We start from the raw sequence: 21,211 nt of genomic DNA, 5'->3' as shown, positions 1-21,211 counted from the left end.
TGGTACCTCCAGTTCCCGAATAGAGACAGGAGGTCGCGAGGGAGGTGGAGTCGTCTTCTCTATAGAAGGAGGGGGTGGAGGCACCTTCTCTATGGCGGAAGGACCCTGGCCCTTCCCCTTGGCAGGAGACTTGGAGGTAGTCCCAAGAGTGGGAGTTTTCTTGGTCAGCCGGAGCCTTTTCACCAAGGGTCCAGACGACTCGAAGGAAGGATTTCCCCCCTGGAACATGGATTGCAGAACGTTGTCCCCGGGCTGCGACATCTCCTTGCCTAAAACAAAGACAACGAATGGTCAGTATGCATGTAAAAATATTTTATCGCAAAAAAATCTAAAGAATGTATTGAAAAAGGTCCTACCCTCCGAGCTAGAGGAGGAATCTATTGTCAAGACCTCCAGCCGCGGAGCTTCTACAAGGGAGTCTAAGATTATAACTTCACGAATGAGAGAAGGCTCTGGGTCCAGATCCGCCTCAGGACTGGACTCCTCTACATACTGCCTAAGCCCCGGAGTTACTACACCCTCTAGAAGGGAGGACCACGACCTAAGGTTGGTCTTGTACTCCTCAAAAAATGCCGACCTAAAGACCAGGGTATTATCTACTACTACAGTGCCTCTAGGGTGGCCCATGTCATGACGCAACACTAGCTGGTCAACGCACTGGAGTAGAGTTATGTTACGATCTGGGTCGTTTTGGTGGTTGTGAACGAGTTGGCTGGGGTTAAACCTAGCAAGTCGTAGGTCTGCGGTGGCCCTGTCTAAATCCTTAAACAAGTATGGGTTACCTTGGCCGGAGGGGCCGGCTGCTGCCCCGGACTGGGTCCGCTCCGCATTGACCTCATGGGCGACCTCAAGAGCCCACTTCTGGCGCGCGAGGGGCACCTCGTCTTCCTCATCCTCGTCGTCATCCGCGGCCTCCTCCTTAGGGATGAGCGCCATCTCGCGAGCTGCTGGGGCGATCCACAGCCTCCTCAAGGCCAAAGTCTGGCCCGGAGAAATTAACTTGCACGCCAGCATCATCTCATCAGACACGAGCTGGCGGTAGTCTTTTTCACTTGGGGGGAGCCCCGCCAAGGTTTCGTATTGACCCCCGAGGGTCACCGATTTAGCCGCCCTCGCAAAAATAGCTGCACAATAGTATTCAAGTCAATACGTATGGAAAGAAACTAATCAGCGACGATTTTGCGAGCTGAGGTTAGAAAGGACTTACGAGGATGGTTGAAGTAATGGTGTTCGCAGTTGCGAAACCCTGTCAACATGAAAAATTGATCCTTGAAGTCATTGGGGTGGCTGGGCAGCTCGATTACCGCGGCAGAGTTGGGAAAACGGGTCAAGTAGTAGAACCCATCACCTCGCCCCCGTTGATCCAGGCTGGCTTTGAGGCAGAAAAAGTAGAGGATGTCTGCCGGTGTAGGGACCTCCCATTCCTGCTTCAGGAACAGGTACCTCAGCCCCGCTAACAGGCGGTAGGAGTTAGGGGGGAGTTGAAAGGGGGCCAGCTTCACAAAGTTCAAAAAGTCCGCGAAGTATTGGTCCAGGGGAAGAAAGGCCCCGGCCTTGAGGTGTTCGTCACTCCAGGCCGCAAACTCCTCATCGAGCAGTGCGCAGCTCCGCTCACCCTCAAGGGGAGGACGGGCAACAAGAGCGCCTGTCCCTATCTCGATGTTGTGGGAAAGCAAGATCTTGTTGACCTTCCCCTGGGTTGTAACCTTCGAGGCAATCTTCTCGGCCTTGAAGAAGGCATCGGTCCCACCTCGACCTCTTTCTCCACGGTGGGACCGAAGTGGGGGATAGGGGAGTCTGTTGCCACCTTTTTCCCCTTGCTGGCCTGCTGGGATGACGAGCTTGCGTCACTCTTCTTGGGCATATTCTTCCTAGGTCCCATCTGGTTGCCTAACGAACAAAGATGAAGAAAGTTTAGAAAGGCGACCTAAACATAAGAAAAGGAATCTAGCGCGAGGAATGATTTTCCTTACACGGGCTGAGGTAATCTTAACCTGTGGCAAGTGAGACTACGCGGTTCTATGAACACGTGCCTATGCTCCCAACGGGTCCCCGATTGCTCGGGATCCGTATGTCAGGAGGGTCAGGATAATGCTTGCCTTGGAAAGAATGTTTCAAAAAGCAAAATCGCCTGGGAAGCGTGGCCCCTAAGCTACCCGGTTTTGCACCCCAGAAACTTGTTGCCTTCCCCTCTCCAAACAGGCATTTCAAGAGATTACCCAGAAAAATCACCCCATAATTTTGTCCTATGCGTCATGTTCCTAAGCATTCTCTTTCCTATGGTCGATACCCCTAGGATAAAAACCTACGCACAAAATACCAGCCAAAAAGAAAAAGAAAAAAAACAACTTACAGTGTGCGGCTAAGAAGGGAGTTTACCTAAACAAAGAAAAACGAAAACATTTAAACATACAGTAGGCAGAGGACTTACAGAAGTTTTTGCTGCGTAAAATTCGAAAAGGGCGTAGGAGTCGGAACCCTGGTGGAGCCTTTAGAACCGGAGTCACGGAGAAACCCTTGTGTCTGGAACTCGGGAACTTCTGGAACGATAACCGGAAGGAAAAAGGATTTTGAGGCTAAGAAGAGAGAAGATGAGGAAAATTTTCAAATAAAGGGTGGCTCATGCGAAAGGTGGCCAACCTTATATATACGTAAAAGGCAAAAGAACGAGGGTCATTCGATCGTCTTAATGCGGGATACGAGGGTCACAACTCGAAAGATGAAACGACGGCTGAAGATAGACTAGGCCATTTAATGCGATTCTCGGAAGACGGACCGTCACCAGCCACGATGCTCCACGTATCCGATACCAGCGCAATAGGCGGGACATGAAGAGTCGACAAGGAAGCCTAAAAGCCCCCGCTGTGGCCACAGGTGACGTCATGTGCCATGAGCAGGGGCTTGGGGGGCAAATGTACGCCCTAAACATCCACGGGTTATTAGCGAGCTTGAAAAGGGCATAATTCTATCCGCCACGTGGAAGCCACCTACCCGGAGCTGCTGTTACGAGTCTCTACCTCTTTAGCTCGGGGTAGTCAACGAGTTGGTAAGAATACTCGCAGGCATCGGGTTAGCGGTGTGGGCACCACGAGCTAGAAGTACATCAAGCTCGAGGTACAGCGTAGAACTGACATCCCCGACCCTTTATGAAGTCAACCACGCAATGTAAACGTGCGCATATCGGACATCACGTGTCTACTCCATTCCTGAATTCTCGGACACACAACCTAAACGTGCGTGTTCAAGCACCCCACGACTGGTTTGGGCCATGCGACCCATTATCCCCCTTACCTATTGATTAGACAACACTTCATTGTCAGGTTTTAGGAATTAATCATAAGTGTCACAAAGGTGACATGATGGGTAAGAAGGTCACGGGATGACCCCCTTTACCAACACCCAGGTGTCCTCTCCCTATAAATATGGAGACCCTGGGCATTGCAAAGGGTTGGCATCTAGTTTGTAAAGAAACCCCCTGTAAGGAATACGAGAAAGATATCAATAATATTATCTGGTGGACTAGAGAGATTTTAACCTTCGAACCACCTAAAAAGTAAATGAGTTATAACCTTCCCCTGAGACTATTTACATATTACGGTTCATTATCTAACACTAATCCATCCCGTTTATTCGTATAATTATCTGTTGCCGAAGAACTGCGTCAACACTCTCCATCACTTATTATCTTGTTATTTTCTTTTTGATCACTTCCTATATCATCATTTTCTCTCTCTTTATTTTTTCTATCTCGCAATTTTCTCTCTCATCACTTTCTCTCTCATTTTTTTTGCATCAGTTTATCTCTTCTTAACTTTTCTTCCACAAAATTTCTCTCCTTACTTTCTCTCTCTTTATTTTTCATCACTTTTTCTTTCACGTTATTTATTACAAAATTTTAAAAGATTTTTCTCTTTGTAAATATATATATTAATTTTTTTAAAATAAAACTAAAAAATTATTTTTAGAAAATATTAATCAAACACTTGTTGTTTTTTGAAAATTACATATTTCTGTTCTTATTTTTTAAAACAAAAAACTGAAAACAATGTCAAATAGTCCCATTTTTTTCTATGAAAAAGCACCTTAGGCAAAAAAAAAGTGCAAGTGGTCTAAAAATAAAATAAAAAGATAAAGCAGTAATTAATTCGATTTAGCAATAATACCAAATGCACTTTATTATTAATTTATTATATATATAGGACAATTCTCCTATAAGTGCTTCACTTTAAGCCCTACTAGTAGGGCTCTCACTGTTTCTCGACCCCTGAACAATTTTCGGCACAGTATTTTTTATGATCATGTATATTGTAGCTATTTAGAGCATCCTGCAAATTTTCAGAAAATTCCGAATAGTTTACAGTACCGAAAACTAGGTTCAAACATGTTGCTTTTCACTCGCATAAAAAAAATTAGTCACGCGTGCAACAACATGTTTGAACCTAATTTTCGGTACTGTAAACTATTCGGAATTTTCTGAAAATTTGCAGGATGCCCTAAATAGCTACAATATACACAATCATAAAAAAGAATCGCGCCGAAAATTGTTCACGGGTCGAGAACACTAAGAACCCCACCGATAGAACTTAAAGTGAAGCCTCTATAGGAGAATTCTCATATATATATATATTACGTATAAAAAAATCAGCTATCTCTTTTTAAAAAAAAAACTATGTAAGCATTAATTGTAATTTAGTTTTTCTTTTTTTTTAGTAAAAAAGTATCTTCAGCTAAAGAAAAAAAAAACTGCAAGTGTAAATGTTTACACGTGCCAAGAGAATGCTATATGTCTGAAAAATTGTGTGAAATAGAGCCAAATAGAGCCTGTTGCTAGCATCTCTCTATAAATATATGTATAAAGGAGTTGATAGAAGATGTTTTTGTGAGTTTTAGCTAAATATTATAGAGAAAGTGTATTACAAAATACACCACCAAAACATTTTTTTTTTAATTTACCTCAAACTTTTACATTATACCATATATCAGCTTCTCTATTTTTTCTCTACATTATTTAAATATTATATATTTTTTAAATATTTTATTCATCTTAAGAAATAAAATAATTAAATATAATAGTATCACACTCATATATATACAAAAGTTTATAAAATAATAATAAAATATTTATAGCTTAATGAATAGTGTTTCACTACATAGAGATAAATACTATTCATTTAGGTAAAAAAATATAACTTTACATCATCCATTGAAATACTATTTAACAATTTCTTCTTTATATTATAATAAATTAGACACTTTATCTCCTTTATTGGGAGTGCTCTTATATTTTGAAACTAACACAATTGTTTTTGTAAAACATAAAGAATATTTTTTACTAATAATTTATAATATTTTAAGTTATTTTTTGAAAAAAATATAAATTAAAGAAGTTAATTTTTATTTTTAAGGAAAAAATAAGTTAAATTATTGAACTTAATAATTGGACACTAACCCCAAAAAAATGATTTTAGTAGGATTGTGTTGATTTTATTAATATGATAAAAACATATTCCTAACAAAAAAATGTTTTTTTCCGTTGTAGTTCTCATTCTTTGCACTTTGTAACATTTAGGTTCCGAAAGTTGATTTTGTATCAATTAAGTCCCTAATCTTTTCAAATTTTATCATTTAGGTCCTTAAATGTTATTTTTTTCAAAATACATAAATAAAATATAAAAAAAGGTGAATCAATCTTAAAAAAAATTGGACCACTTAATTTATAACAATACCAAACATGACATTGAAAAAAATATATTTTTATGACATTTTAAAAATATTTAATGGTTTTATAAATTAAATTAATTTTTCATAAAAAAAATCTTATCTATAAATTTTTAATATTAATAACTGAATTATCACGAGATTGTCAATATTAATTGTTTACCGAGTTTTTCGGAAACTAGAATTATAAAAGATTAGAGAGCTTAAAAGAAAGGATTAAAGAAATGCAACAAGGTTTTTACATGGTTGGGGCGTTAATGAGCCTTAGTCCACGAGTCAGTTGTATTAGAGCTTAGAGAGCTTTTGACAATGGAGTTTTCTGCAAGATTGAGTAGAATAACTTCTTATAATCAAAATCTAGGACCCCCTTCTCAGTGCACCACTATTCGTATTTATAGGCACGTGAGTGCACTTGTAACGCCCCAACTCCAGGGACCGTTACGGTGTGCCTTGTAAACAGTGCTAAACTCGCTAATCGAGTCATTTGGCCAAAATCGTGAACTAAGTATGATTAGCGGTTTAGGGTTTAAACATTTTGGTTAAGATGTAACGTTTCACTAGAACATATAATATATATATTGGGATCCCGAAAATAAAGTTTCAGAGTTTATTACAGAAAATATTTACAACAAGCCGTTCTAAGCGGCAAAACAGGGTTCAACCCTAATTCCACTTTAAACCTCGGCCGTGGCGGACGAGCAGCTGCATATGTACACGTCATCACCTAAGCTCTCCAACTCAAGGATGGTCCAGCTTCCTCTTGCCTTTACCTGCACCACGTAGCACCCGTGAGCCGAAGCCCAGCAAGAAAACCCAATAAAGCATGATATAATGTCAACAACGATTATAATAACCATTCAGGAATATCAGTCCAAGCAAATAGGTGACAATAGCCAAAAGTCACAATAATGAGCATCGCTCCTTCTAGCCATATGACGATAGGGTCACCAGGGCTTAGCTGACAAGTGATCCTTTCATAGGTTTGATTAGGATAGGTGCATGGTGAATGGTCACCAACATAACCTTCCTCCCGACTCTAGAATCGTGCCATGGACGGCGTCCCTTGGCCGTGTGACAAACAGTCACCGGGGTCATATACCTTGGCCATAAACATCTGGTCATAGACCAGGCAAGCGCTTATAAATTCTTCGACCCTAGGGTCGGTCTGGCATTAATGCCATAGAGCCATTCAATGCGTGATCATCGACCTTAAGCTTGATTAGGACAGGTGCAAGGTGATTAGTCACCAACATAACCTTCCTCACGACTCTAGAGTCGAAACTATGGACAACGTCCCTTAGCCATGTGACAAACGGTCACCAGGGTCATATACCTTGGCTATAGTCATCTGGTCGTAGACCAGGCAAGCGCTTACAAGTTCTTCGACCTTAGGGTCGGTCTGGCATTAATGCCATAGAGCCATTCAATGCGTAATCATCGACTTTAGGGTCGGTCCCTGACTAGTCAGTGTCGATCACAAGTAAGACATGCCACCAATCATATATCACATGTTTCACATCCGTAAACAAGGCACTTAGCATGCTTACTAAACATGTATTAGTGCTATTAGGGCCATGCATAAACACAGAGGCTCAAACTCTGAACAATATCATACTCAGTATATAAAGCATGTCCCAATCACATGTTTCTCATGCATCATACGCCATATATCCAGCAATCCAACATGCACCATTAACAGTCATGCATGTCACATTTAATAGTCAACCAACATGCATCAATAATAGCCATGCATGTCATACATAATAAACAACCAACATGCATCAATAATAGCCATGCATGTCATACATAATAATCAACCAACATGCATCAATAATAGCCATGCATGTCATACGTATACACAGGGTGCAGTTTTCTTACCTCAAAGCCGAGCTAGAACGATTAAAAGAACGACCCTTGAGAACGATCAACTTTTAGTCCTTTAGCGGTCACCTAGTCATAACCAAATATAAGGTATCATTAATAAAAATGATAACTGAGGGTTTCCAAACCAAATCCCAGCCCCCGAGACCTCAAATACTACCCAACCGGGTACTAGGTCCAACCCCGAGGCCTATGGTAAGAATCCCTAAGCTAAAAACCACTTTTTAGCAAATTTGGCCTTATGGGCCGCGGCCCCCAAAAGCTGTGCCGCGGCACGCCTCTAAACCCCATCTGCCAGACGCGCATGGGCCGCGGCACACAAAAGCTGTGCCGCGGCACCCAGCCCAGTCCAGGCAAAAACCAGCACGCGACTCAGTTTTTCCCCTGCGTTTTTCCTCCCAAACCAGTCCTACAAATCAACCTAAAACCTCTCCCAAACACCCATTTAAACCTCCATACATCATCAACAACTCACCCACATCAAAACCCAAGTTAAACATCAACTAAACTTCCATAAATCCAAGTTTTCTACAATAGATTCACAACTAAAAACCAAAGCTTAAAAACAGAGCACACCTGAATTCATTGGCTAGAACTCACCTTAAACACAGTTTTGAATCCCCTTTAATGGTTGAAACAAGTCTCCTAGCTGCCACCTTTGATTTCCTAGCTCAACACCTCCATTTGAGCTCTCAAAATCCAAAGAAAGGTGAGGGAGAAAGCTTGTACGGGATGGAAGAGAGAAAGAAAGGATATACTCTGTTTTACTCTACCTTCTACAGCCTTCTAAACCTCATGCATATCCAAGCCAAATGACCTAAATGCCCCTAGGTCTTTTAAAGGCTTCTAAGCACTCCCAAGGGTAAAATCGTCCTTTACAACCCATACCGTTAATCATAATTAACGCTCTCCAATTCCCGCTATTCTCAATATTCTCAAATACCATTAAATCATATCCCATTACCCTTTAATTCCCGGTAACGCTCTAATCATTAAATTCACCCCGAGACTCACCCCGAGCCCCGAACTTAAACCCGTTATGACTAGACCGAACACTTACATCTTATGATCGTCTCATGTCGAATAGCTCGAACCAATCCACCTTATAATGTGGCTATATTAATTAATCACAATCACGCACCCAAAATATACAAGTACGCCCACAGTGGCCAAATTACCAAAATGCCCTTGCATTATAAATATGAGCCCATATGCATGCATTCACCATCATATAATAATATAATTCACATAAACATGCATATAATCATTCAATATCATAATAAATCATTTATGGCCCTCCCGGCCTCCTAATCAAGGTCCTAAACCTTATTAGGAAATTTGGGGCATTACAGCACTGGGCTTGGGCCGGGCTAGTCTGGGCCCAATAAGGGTGTAAGTACCATTGGCTTCTCTGATGGGAGCTCAATACAAAGGATGGAAATATAAAACATACATTAATCAAAGCCCATTGGGCCAGCCCAAACAAGATCTTATTATAAGACATGCGACAAACTGGTGTTTCAGTCTGGATGTTATGGACTACGAGGAAGATGTGGGAGACAAGATCGGTCAGAGTAGTGGCGGCGCAGTTCTGAACCAACGATGTACAATCCTGAGGTAGCCTCCTCTGCAGGTTACTCGTAGGGACAACCCCCCACGCTTCTGGGGACGATGTCAGTATTGGGAATACTTTATCACGCCAAACTCGGCCAACCTATCCAAGTCCGTTTACCAGCGTCCCCCTCCGTTTACTAGGGTCCCAGTCCGCTTACCAGGACCCGGGTTTATCCATAGCGATCCCAGCCCAATCTCGGATTTGGGAGCCGCAACCTCCTTTACCGCATCTCAGGGGACACCCCGGTACGCGGTCCCGGGCCTATACCACCTGCCTCGGCAATGGTCCCGGCTTACACTCCCGGACGCCCTTTGGGCCTTGCCGAGACTTGGGTTGCCAATATCCATTTTCCCTTCATCTAATGGGCCCGATCTGGGCCTTAACTCCCAGGAAGGCGGCCCATGGACTTAGAGTGTGGATCCGTACATTTTGGAAGAAATGGGGATAACATTAATAATGTAAATATTTATTTTGCAATTTTGTAATTTTTTTCTATAGTGCAACTTATAACTAATCATATATATATGCACATAAATAATTTTATATATACTATTATTAGGTTTTAAAAATAATGTATGAAATAAAAAAGCATAAATATAATAAAAATTGATAATATCAAGATAATTGAGATAACATAGTTATTAATATCTATTATAAAACAATGATGTAGGTAAGAATATTTTTTTTAATAAAATATTCATTTAATTTATTCTTATAAATTAAATGTCAAAATATTTTAAGAATGATTCATCATTTATTTTATATTTTTTTATGTATTTTCAAATAAAAAATAAACAAAAATAATATTTAGAAACTAAATGGTATGATTTAAAAATATTAAAGACCTAACTGATTTAAAATCAACTTTTGATAACTAAATATTGCAGGTATAAAAAATGAAAACCAATGCTGAAAATAACAAAAAAAAAAAGTGTTTATAGCATCACGTGCACATCACGTGTGAAAGGATATAGAACAGATAAGGAGTTTATTCTCCGTCTTCTCAGACAGACACCATACGAGACAGCAATCATACCACAAAGTCATGACCTTTGCTCACTGAACCATCTCTTCGTTTCTCTCTCTCGGAAACCTCAAACCTAATCATGGCTTCCAAAGTTCTTCCCCAGGTACTCTTTCTCTCTCTCTCTATACATATATATGTGGAGTATTGTTTGTGTTTTGAAATTGAATGCTTTTGGATTATACAGGCGGTAATAACGATTCCGAGAAACCCCAACCAAGCCACAATCAAGAACCTAGGGCTTACCAATGTTGTTTCTCGTCGCCATTCTCTCTTGAATTCTGCTCGGCTTTGGACATCGAAGGTTTCAACTAGCTCAATTGGCTCCAATTTCGGTCCCCTACTTGCCGCGGCAAATGGGAGACGGTGTTTTGTTGTGAGGGCGGAGGCGAACTCCGAAGGTGAAGCTGAAGCTGCTGGGAGTGGTGTGGAGAATGAAGAGGGTGGAGTTGAAGAGGCTTCGGAGGTCAATGCTGAAGGAGAAGGAGTTTTGGAGTCTGAGGAAGTGAAGCCGCCGAGAAAGCCTCGGGTTAAGCTTGGAGATATAATGGGGGTACTCTTTTTTTAATTTCATTTTAAAGTTCTTTTCTTTCACCGTGCTCAATGTCTTATCTCCTGATGATTATTATTAGAGTGGTTCTTGTTTGGTTCTTGGGAATATGCAGGAAAGGAAAAGTCATCATAGTATTACATTTCGTGTTCAAACATACATGTTCCATTGTGGAGTTAAATTCACTTGTTCATAATGATGTTTACTGATAAGTGAGAGAAACGTAAAAACGTAAGAGGGTTCCTTTATAAAAGTGTTGCTTGAGGGAAAACTTGAAACTTCTCTAAGTTGCAAAAGGCTATGAATCTTTAAACAATGATTATTGTGTGTTGTTATTGTTAAGACTGGTTACACTTGATGTACATAATTGTATAGTTTGTTTTTGTACAGCTTGCAGTTAGTTATTTATGTTAGTTTAGCTGCAATTCTGTTAGTTTGTTAGTTTTGTTTCTTCTCTGATGTAATGACTATATATACCTTTGTATAATGATTCATTAATTCAAGAAGAGAAGATTACACATTTTCACATTCATTATCGAAACCTTTACATGGTATCAGTGCCCTTACGATTCTGTTCTTTCTTTGATTCTTGATCTACATCCTCATTTCTGTTACTCCATGGCTTCTGCTGTTCCTTCTTCCATGGCTTCCACTTCGTTTGCACCTGTAGTCTTTTCTCATAATCTGTCTGTCAAGCTCGATAATCACAATTTTCTTCTTTGGAGACCTCAAGTTCTTGCTGCTATCAGAGGACATATGCTTGAAGATTACATTGATCCAGATTTCACTCCTCCATTGAAATTTCTCACAGATGCAGATCGACTTGCTGGTAACATCAATTCGGTCTACACTCAATGGAAGCAGCAAGACAATCTTCTCTATTCTTGGCTTTTATCCTCAATGTCTGAAACCATCCTTACTCGAGTAGTTGGATCGGACACTTCGGCTCAGGTCTGGTGCGTTCTTGACACTTACTTCACTACTCAGACTAATGCAAAGATCGATCAATTTCATTCTCAATTGAGGAATCTCAAGAAAGGCTCTCTGTCATTGAACGATTACCTGCTCAAGATCAAATTTCTTGTTGATCAGCTCAGCTCCGTTGGTCACACTACAACTGCGAAAGACCATATCACTGCGATTTTCAATGGTCTGCCTCCCGAATACGATGTTTTTGTTATCTCCATCAACTCTCGACAATCGTCCTACACTGTTGCTGAAATCGAGTCTTCTTCTTTCCCAAGAAAGTCGTTTGGAGAAACACAATCGAGATCTGGATTCAAGTCCTCAAGTCAATGCGACATACAGACGAGGTGGTTCGGCTTCCTTCTCGAACCCTGGATATGGTCGTTTCTCTTCTACTTCTCAATCGCAAGGTTCCATAACTTCTTCTGGCCGTGGTTCTTTCTGGAATCCGTACGCTGGTGGTCGTGGTCGGTTTCCCAATCCCGGTCGGTCGTATAGTGAGAATTCCGCCAATTCCTCCACTCCTCTGGTATCACGCCCAATTTGTCAGCTGTGTTCTCGTCCAGGCCACTACGCATCAAGATGCTATCAGCGATTCAATATCGATTTTCCTGGTTTTGGTGCTCAACCAGTCGACAAACAAGCTTCTTCAATGAATGCTTTGATAGCTTCTTCTGAAATGGTGAATGATTCTTCGTGGTACCCGGACTCTGGAGCAACGAACCACTGTACTAATAATGATCAGAATCTCTTCACCAAGAGTCCCTACTCTGGATCTGAACAATTGCATGTTGGCGATGGCTCGGGTCTATCTATCTCCAACATTGGTAAGTCTGCTATACAGTCTCTTTCTCCTTCCAAACCTCTATTTCTAAATCAATTGTTACATGTTCCTACTATCAAGAAAAACCTTATCAGTGTTTCCCAGCTAACCAAGGATAACAATGTCTACTGTGAATTCCATTCTGACTTTTGTCTTGTGAAAGACCAGGTCACCAATCAAACTCTGATGCGAGGGACACTCAATAATGGTCTCTATGCATTTCCTTCGTCTGAAGTTCGTCTTGTTCATCCTAGCTCAGTGCCTTCTTCTTCCATGTCTAACAATTCGTCTAAGTCATCTCTTCAAACTTTATCTCACTGTTTTTCTGCTGATGTAACTACTTCTAAGTCTACATGTAATTCTGAATTTTTGTTATGGCATAACAGATTGGGTCACCCATCTGCTAAGATTGTAAAATCCATTCTCTCTTCGTGTAATATTCCACACATTAATAAAACTCAATTTGATTTCTGTTCATCATGTTGTCAAGGCAAAATACACAAATTCCCATTTCCCACCTCCACATCCGAATATAATACTCCTCTTGAGCTCATTCACTCTGACCTATGGGGGCCAGCTCCCATTGTCTCTTCTAATGGCTACAAATATTACATACATTTTATAGACTCTTTTTCTCGATATACATGGGTCTATTTACTGAAAAACAAATTAGATGCCATACAAACATTCAGAAATTTTAAGACTCAGATAGAAAATGAACTTGGTCATAAGATAAAATCTATCCAAACTGACTGGGGAGGTGAGTATCAGGCTTTTACTCAATACCTCATTGACAATGGCATTAGTCATCGTGGTTCTTGTCCCAAAACTTCTGAGCAAAATGGTCTTGCTGAACGCAAGCACAGGCATATTGTTGAAATGTCCCTAACTCTCCTTGCTAATGCTTCTTTACCCTTAAAGTTTTGGGACGAAGCCGTTAGAACATCTGTCTATCTCATAAATAGACTGCCCTCTCCTGCTATTGCAAATACCTCTCCTCTTTTTCGTTTATTCCACAAACAGCCAGACTACTCAAAACTCAAAACTTTTGGCTGTGAGTGCTTTCCTAATATTCGACCATACAACTCTCATAAGCTCCAATTTCGATCTGAGTCTTGCATATTTCTTGGCTATAGCTATAACCATAAAGGTTATAAATGTCTCTCCAAAACTGGTAGAATTTATATATCTCGTGATGTGATTTTTAATGAACATAATTTTCCATATTCATCACCTGCATTACCAGTTCAATCTCCGAAACACATGTCCTCTCCTTCCAACACTTCTATTCCCTTAGTCTCCAAAATTCGCACCACTGTTCCCAATTCTTCCACACCTCAAACTTCAGCCTCTCTTCATATTCCACCTCATTCATCATCACCTTCTCATTCCCATACTCAGTCTTCCCCATCCTCTTTTCCTTCACAGCCTCATAACTCACATCTTCCCCCTCCTCTTCCATCTCATTCCGCTGCCTTATCTCCATTACAACATTCACATCCTCATGGTCCAGATATTCCACCTCCTATTCCTCATCATTCTGCTGCCTCATCTCCTTCACACCATACTCCACCTTTAATCAGTCCATCCCCACTCGAGACTGTACTAGCAGCTGAACCTATGTTACCTATTTCAAGATCTAACCTGAACCAACATACAATGGTAACTCGTTCTAAAGCAGGGGTCTTCAAACCAAAGGTGTTTATCACCTCTAGAGAGCCTTTGACACTTACTGATGCATTGACCACTCCACATTGGAAGTCTGCAATGGATGCTGAAATACATGCTTTAGAACATAATAACACTTGGACTCTAGTGGAGCTGCCACAAAATAGAAGAGCTATTGGTTGTAAATGGGTGTTCAAGGTGAAGGAGAATCCTGATGGCTCGGTTCAAAAGCATAAGGCCCGACTGGTGGCTAAGGGTTTCAATCAACAATTCGGCTTTGATTTTACTGAGACTTTTAGTCCAGTAATTAAGCCAACAACTATTAGGGTCATTTTTTCTATAGCACTCTCCTCTGGCTGGCCAATAAAACAATTGGATATAAATAATGCTTTTTTAAATGGCCAGCTACAAGATGAAGTTTTTATGACCCAACCTCCTGGTTTTGAAACCCAACATACACCCCCATTGGTTTGTAAGTTGAACAAGGCACTCTATGGCTTGAAACAAGCCCCTAGAGCATGGTTTGAAAAGCTTCGGGCCACTTTATTCTCTTTGAATTTCCACAATTCTAAGGCTGATCAGTCCTTATTTTTACGGTTTGACAATGACTCACCTATCTTTGTTTTAGTGTATGTTGATGACATCTTGGTGACAGGAAGATCGGCTACTCAAGTGCATCATTTGATCAGTCATTTAAATTCTGTGTTTGCTCTTAAGAATATGGGTGATGTTCATTATTTTCTTGGCATTCAAGTAGCCAAAACCTCTCACGGATATCACTTGTCACGGTCTAAATATATTACAGATTTGTTGTGCTGATCTAAAATGCAATTCGCCAATGATCTTCCTACTCCTATCGTTAGTGGTGAGAAGCTCTCTGCTTCGGGTAGTGACCCAGTTGAGGATCCAAAACTCTATCGCAATCTAGTCGGGGCTCTTCAGTATGCAACAATAACTAGGCCTGAGATTTCCTTTGCTGTTAGCAAAGTCTCCCAATTCATGCATAACCCTCTTGAGTCCCATTGGAAGACTGTGAAGCGGCTGCTTAGATATCTGAAACATACTTTGGATTTTGGTCTTCAGTTTCAAGCTAGCTCTTCTGTTGATTTGGTTGGCTTTTGTGATGCCGATTGGGCATCGGACCCTGATGATCGACGGTCAACATCTGGTACGTGTGTTTATCTTGGTCCCAATCTAATATCCTGGTCTTCAAAGAAGCAGCCCACTGTCTCTCGGTCCAGTACTGAGGCTGAATACCGAAGCTTAGCTACCCTTACTGTGGAACTTACTTGGCTTCAAGCTCTTCTTTCTGAGTTGAAGATTCCCTCACCGCATCCTCCTGTGCTCTGGTGTGATAACCTTAGCACTGTTCTTCTCTCTGCTAATCCTATTCAACATCAACGGACAAAGCATATTGAGCTCGACCTCTACTTTGTCGGGGAGAAAGTACAGCGAAATCAAATAGTTGTTCGCCATTGTCCTGCTCTGGATCAGACTGCTGACATCCTCACCAAGGCTCTCTCTCACTCACGATTTCTTTTGTTGAGGTCCAAACTAAGAGTTGTTTCCCTATCCACTCTTAGTTTGAGCGGGGGTGTTAAGACTGGTTACACTTGATGTACATAATTGTATAGTTTGTTTTTGTACAGCTTGCGGTTAGTTATTTATGTTAGTTTAGCTGCAATTCTGTTAGTTTGTTAGTTTTGTTTCTTCTCTGATGTAATGACTATATATACCTCTGTATAATGATTCATTAATTCAAGAAGAGAAGATTACACATTTTCACATTCATTATCGAAACCTTTACAGTTATTACCATTACGATTCAATGTTTCACACAACTGAGCAGAACAGAATTGCTTGTCTTTGTTTGTTGCTGTGATCATCTTTGGAATGATTGATAGCAATTTTTTCTAGTAAAATCTTTAACTTGTATTTGTTTCTCCTACTCTTCGAGGAGAAGATGGGTGCTAGTAGCTAATATAATAGATAGAAGGAAAGTAAATAATTACCCTGTTGCTTTTCCTGCTCTCTTGCTTTATCAATGATCATTTTTGTTATTGAAGATTTAATGAAGACTTTGTTTTATTTTACTAGATTTTAAACACAAGGGCGGTTGAAGAGTCACAGAAAGAAAGGCCAGTTCCAGACATAAGAACTGGTGATATTGTGGAGATCAAATTTGTAATGATGTTTTTGGTTTTCTGCTTTCATACTTAATTTTAGTTCCTGTGACGTTTTAATGTAACTTTTCTGATTTTGTTCATGTGAACCACTTGCAGGAAGTTCCTGAAAATAGGCGTAGATTGTCTGTCTATAAAGGTATTGTCATTTCAAGACAAAATGCTGGAATTCATACAACAATTCGAATTCGAAGGATTATTGCTGGTGTAGGAGTCGAGATTGTATTCCCATTGTAAGTTCTTTTCCATTAAGTAAAAATTTCAGTATGCCACTCTACTTGATTAAGTTCTACAATGTTTATTACATGCTACTCCTTAGTCACGACAAATTAGCTAATTGTGATTTGCATAGTACTCTGTGTTTTATGAATTTTAGATGAACATGTAGCACCTAGAATAAGAGCACATCTCTCGAGTTTTACATGCTTCTAAAATATTCACAATTTTTCTGCTTCTCAATTTTTTTTTCAATATTCAAAGAAAATTATGTATGTGTTTACATATACATCCATACCATATCGTACCAATGAATATAAGGATTATACATTTTAGATTTAGAATACCATTTGGTTTGTCATTGTGTACGAACTAAAATCACAAAAGCTGAAGTGTGATGCTTCCTACATGCATTTATCAAAATCTGTCTTTATGTTAGTAAAGAGCTCATCTTTTAGTTGACAAGGCTCATTGAGTAAGCTCGTCTTTATGTAGAAAACCATTTTTTAATAATGACACATTCGACTAACTAGATCTGTTTGCCTGGTCACATGTTACAACTCTATCCATCTGATATTAAACTCTGTTAGTGTTGAGGACAAGAAATGAAAAGTTGATGCCAATAGATTTTCAAGTTTTCATACGAGTCTCAATTGGAAATAACAATTTCATGTAGTTGTCATAATTTCTTTTTATTTGGCTTGTATCTTTAATTGCAGGTACTCACCAAACATAAAAGAGATCAGAGTAATGAGTCACAGGAAGGTTAGGAGAGCAAGGCTATACTATTTGAGGGACAAACTTCCTAGACTCTCCACTTTCAAGTGAAAAACACTGCTAGTCTCCAGTTGTTTTTACTCAGAAACTTATTTCCGGCATCTTATGATCTTGTAAGAACCCATGTTCCCTGAATCCATTTTTGGTAAATGCATCTGTTTTCCCTTGTTTTCTTCATTTATTTCTTATTCTTGTGTATTTTCTTTCAATTAAAATGTAACAATGGGATTTGCCAACCAGAAAAAGGCTGAAAAATCTCCAAACTACTCAGTCTTCATATCTCAATCATTGATGTAAGCATTTTAATCTTCCTTGGGTTCTTTGCATCTTTGAATTTTTCTTATTAGACCAGTTAACTACTGTGAAGGTCCCCCAACTAGCTTGGGCATAAGAAACTGTCACCTAGTACCCTAGGCGTCGATTAAAGAAAGAAAATTTAAGAGACAACTTAAACGACTAGTAGAGAAAAAGAAGTATTAGAGAAGCGTTCATCTGAAGCAAATTAACACGATGTAAAGTAAATATCTTATACTCAAGCACAAACTCTCACTCCGTCACAACAAGGATAGAAACAAAAAGGGTAAAATAAAAAGACAAGAGACAAAAGCTCTTATGTACTGTGGATGGTTAGAGCTAAAGAAGTCTAGTCATTTAAAATAAAATTTTACACTATCTTATCATAAGACAGAATAACGCATGCTTAGAATAAATATAATGTAAAATAGCGTTCTCAAGATAATTATAATTTAATATATGACTCTTGTTATTGTTTTTAGATTGATTGCATAAAAAGCAATCTTTGTAATTGCTCTAATACTTTTCTTCAACGCATTAAAGTAGTATTTTTTGCTAGCTTCCGTAATCATTTTGGTTTATTTTACTTTGAATTATTTGTGTGAATAGTCTCCAAATCATACGTATTTTGGTAAGTTAATTAATCTCCATATTCTGTAATGATGATTAAACATTTCACTCACAGGCTTTGGCTAACAAATAAACATAGTGAAAACTAGCGCATCAAACGCTCGAGATAATGAGGTTAAATAGATCCTAAATAGAATTATAGTTATATTTTGGTTACATATTTGAATGCTAATATTTTTCATCGTACATAATACATTATTATTTGGTATCCAACAAACGCTTTTATCGTAACAAATAGGAACTAATTATAACAATATTTATATTTAGGAAATTTTTAGGCGGGAGCATCACATTTGACATTTGCCCCAAGTGACGGCTCCAGAAAAAGAAATTAAGGGGGCAAAGTGTGAATAAAAAATTAGGAGGGCTTGGTTACAAATTTATAAAACTTTTATGTTAAATTTTTTTTTTACTAATTTAATTTGGGGGGCTTGAGCCCTCCCACTTCACCGACTACTTCGTCAGTGTTTGCCCCTACCGGTAGAGGCAAATCTGTTTTCAACATGTGGAAAAATTATAAACTAAACTACTTTACATAATAGTGTACATTGAAATTATAACAAACTTCGTGCAAGTTTTCAAGAAATTCCAAATAATTTACAATGCCGAAACACAAAGTTCAAACAGTTGCTCTTACATGAATAAAAAAAACATGCATGCAACAAGTTATTTAAATTTTGTTTTCAATACTATAAATTATTTTAAAAAATTTGAAAACTTACCGGATATTTGTTATAATTACAATAAACACCGAAAAAAAAACTTGGGTGAAAACACTCCCACATGCCCATATAAAGAGTGTGTTGTCCCGATAAAGTAAAAAACCATACCCTACCACAAACACTCTCATATATAGTTAAATAGTTAAATATTGTTTGGAAAATAAAGTTATAGAAACTATGAATATAATATTTAATATAATCCATACAAAAATACTCTTAGTATCATACGAACAAACACAATAGAAACATGATCATACATGTTAAAAATCTAATATTTAGTATCCATCTTAAGAGCAACATAGACCAACTGAATTGCATGCAATATCCATAATAACAAAGAATAACCATTGGAGTGATAGTCAACAAATTTAGTTTTAGTGAGTTGACTTAAGGCTTAATTGTTTTTCTGTATTACTTTCTTGATCATTGTAATAAATTCTGTTATAACAGAATTGTTTCCTCTGTAACAAACAATTAGCTTATAAATAAAGATCTCAATCAATAGATGCTAACAAGTTTTTTAGCATCTTTACAATTGTTTTCTCTTACTGTTCTAAAAGTTCTACATGGTATCAGAACCTCTGATTGACATCCATGGCTTCCTCCGATGACAACTCGTCTCCAACAACTACGATCGATCCTGCTGCTGTGCCTCTGGTGCCATCGCCTTCTCAGACGACTTCAAATATTCCCTCGGTTCCAATGTGGAATCCATTTTCCAACTCTCTCACTTCCTCTCTCACAGTGAAACTTGATCGTGCTAACTTTCTGGCTTGGAAATCACAAGTTGTTCCCACTGTCATTGGTCATGATTTAGATGAATTTTTGTTCAGTGCTGTCACACCACCACCAAAACTTCTCAATGGCAACACCAACCCTGCTTTCACCCAATGGAAACGAAAAGATCAACTCTTACTTTCTTGGCTCCACTCTTCGATGACTGAAGGAATTCTTGCCACAGTAGCCAATTATACCAGCTCTCATTCTGTCTGGCAAGCTCTTGATAGAAATTTTCTAGTATCTCCAAAGCTCGCCTCCTTCAACTAAAAGCCCAACTCTCTAATATCCAGAAAGGTTCTCTCTGTATTTCTGATTATGTGGACAAGATCAGGTCTCTTTGTGATTCTTTGGCAGTTGCTGGTCATCCCATTAGTGATTTTGATATGGTGCTGCAACTTCTGAATGGTCTTGGACCAGAGTTTGACCTGGTTGTCTCTGGTATTACATCTCGCAGTGACACTCTCTCTCTTGAAGAAGTTCAAGCTCTTCTCATGTCTCATGAAACTCGCCTGGAACACCATAGCTCTATGTCCGATCTTTCAACCAGAATGTCTGCCAATTTGACATTTGGTTCAAGAAATGGCTACTCTCGTCCTTACAACAATTCTGGCAGAGGTACTTCCTCTGAAAATTCCTCAAGATTTCCTCCTCGTGGACCATTTAGACCAGCTAATGTCCCAAATCGTCCGTTGTGTCAAGTTTGTATGAGGTATGGTCACACTGCTGCTATATGTCACTACTGCTTTGAAAAAAATTGGGTCACTCCGAAGCCAACCTCTTCTCAACCCCAAGCCTTACTCACTGAACAAGAGCTTGACTATGAGCCTCATGCCTATATAACTCAATCTGTTCCAGATTTTGGTGATGATGCAGGTTGGTATGCTGATACAGGTGCCACCAATCATGTGGCCTTTAATATGGAGAATCTTGATTCTGCTGCCCCATATTCTGGGCATGAGACCTTGGCAGTTGGAAATGGTAAGAAGCTTGTCATTTCTCATATTGGTAAAGCTACTATCTCCTCCCACTCTTCCCATCCATTACAGTTGCAATCTGTTTTACAAGTTCCTTCTATTACCAAGAATCTTGTTAGTGTCTCTCAACTAACTAAAGATAATGATGTTTTTATGGAGTTTCATAAATCTTGTTGTTTTGTCAAGGACAAGCAAATCGGTGCAGTCTTGCTAAAAGGGAAACTTAAAGATGGCCTCTACCTCCTAGGAGATAATACTTCGAGTCTTTCAAATACATCATTGCAGTGTCACCTAGCTACTTCTACTGTTTCTCTTTGTAATACAGATTGTAATCCTTTTCCTTTCAGTAAAAACACTTGTACTCAAATTGTTAACACAGTTTTTTCATGT

The 21,211-nt window shown here is 39.2% G+C and overlaps 1 protein-coding gene across 1 annotated transcript; it reads left to right on the top strand.

The window, feature by feature from the left end:
* Window positions 1-10,185: 10,185 nt before the first annotated feature.
* On the top strand, window positions 10,186-17,732 carry LOC133778076 (large ribosomal subunit protein bL19cy-like). Its single transcript, XM_062217900.1, has 5 exons — window positions 10,186-10,344; window positions 10,426-10,791; window positions 16,343-16,429; window positions 16,528-16,661; window positions 17,364-17,732. Exons 1-5 carry the CDS (start codon window positions 10,321-10,323, stop codon window positions 17,470-17,472), a joined length of 720 nt encoding a protein of 239 aa, XP_062073884.1. The 5' UTR covers window positions 10,186-10,320; the 3' UTR covers window positions 17,473-17,732.
* The last annotated feature ends 3,479 nt before the right edge of the window (window positions 17,733-21,211 follow it).

This window comes from Humulus lupulus, chromosome 5 (assembly GCF_963169125.1).
Source record: "Humulus lupulus chromosome 5, drHumLupu1.1, whole genome shotgun sequence".
NCBI classification, from domain to species: domain Eukaryota; kingdom Viridiplantae; phylum Streptophyta; class Magnoliopsida; order Rosales; family Cannabaceae; genus Humulus; species Humulus lupulus.
Note: the sequence above shows the minus strand (reverse complement) of the source record. Positions and strands in the feature narration are given on the sequence as shown.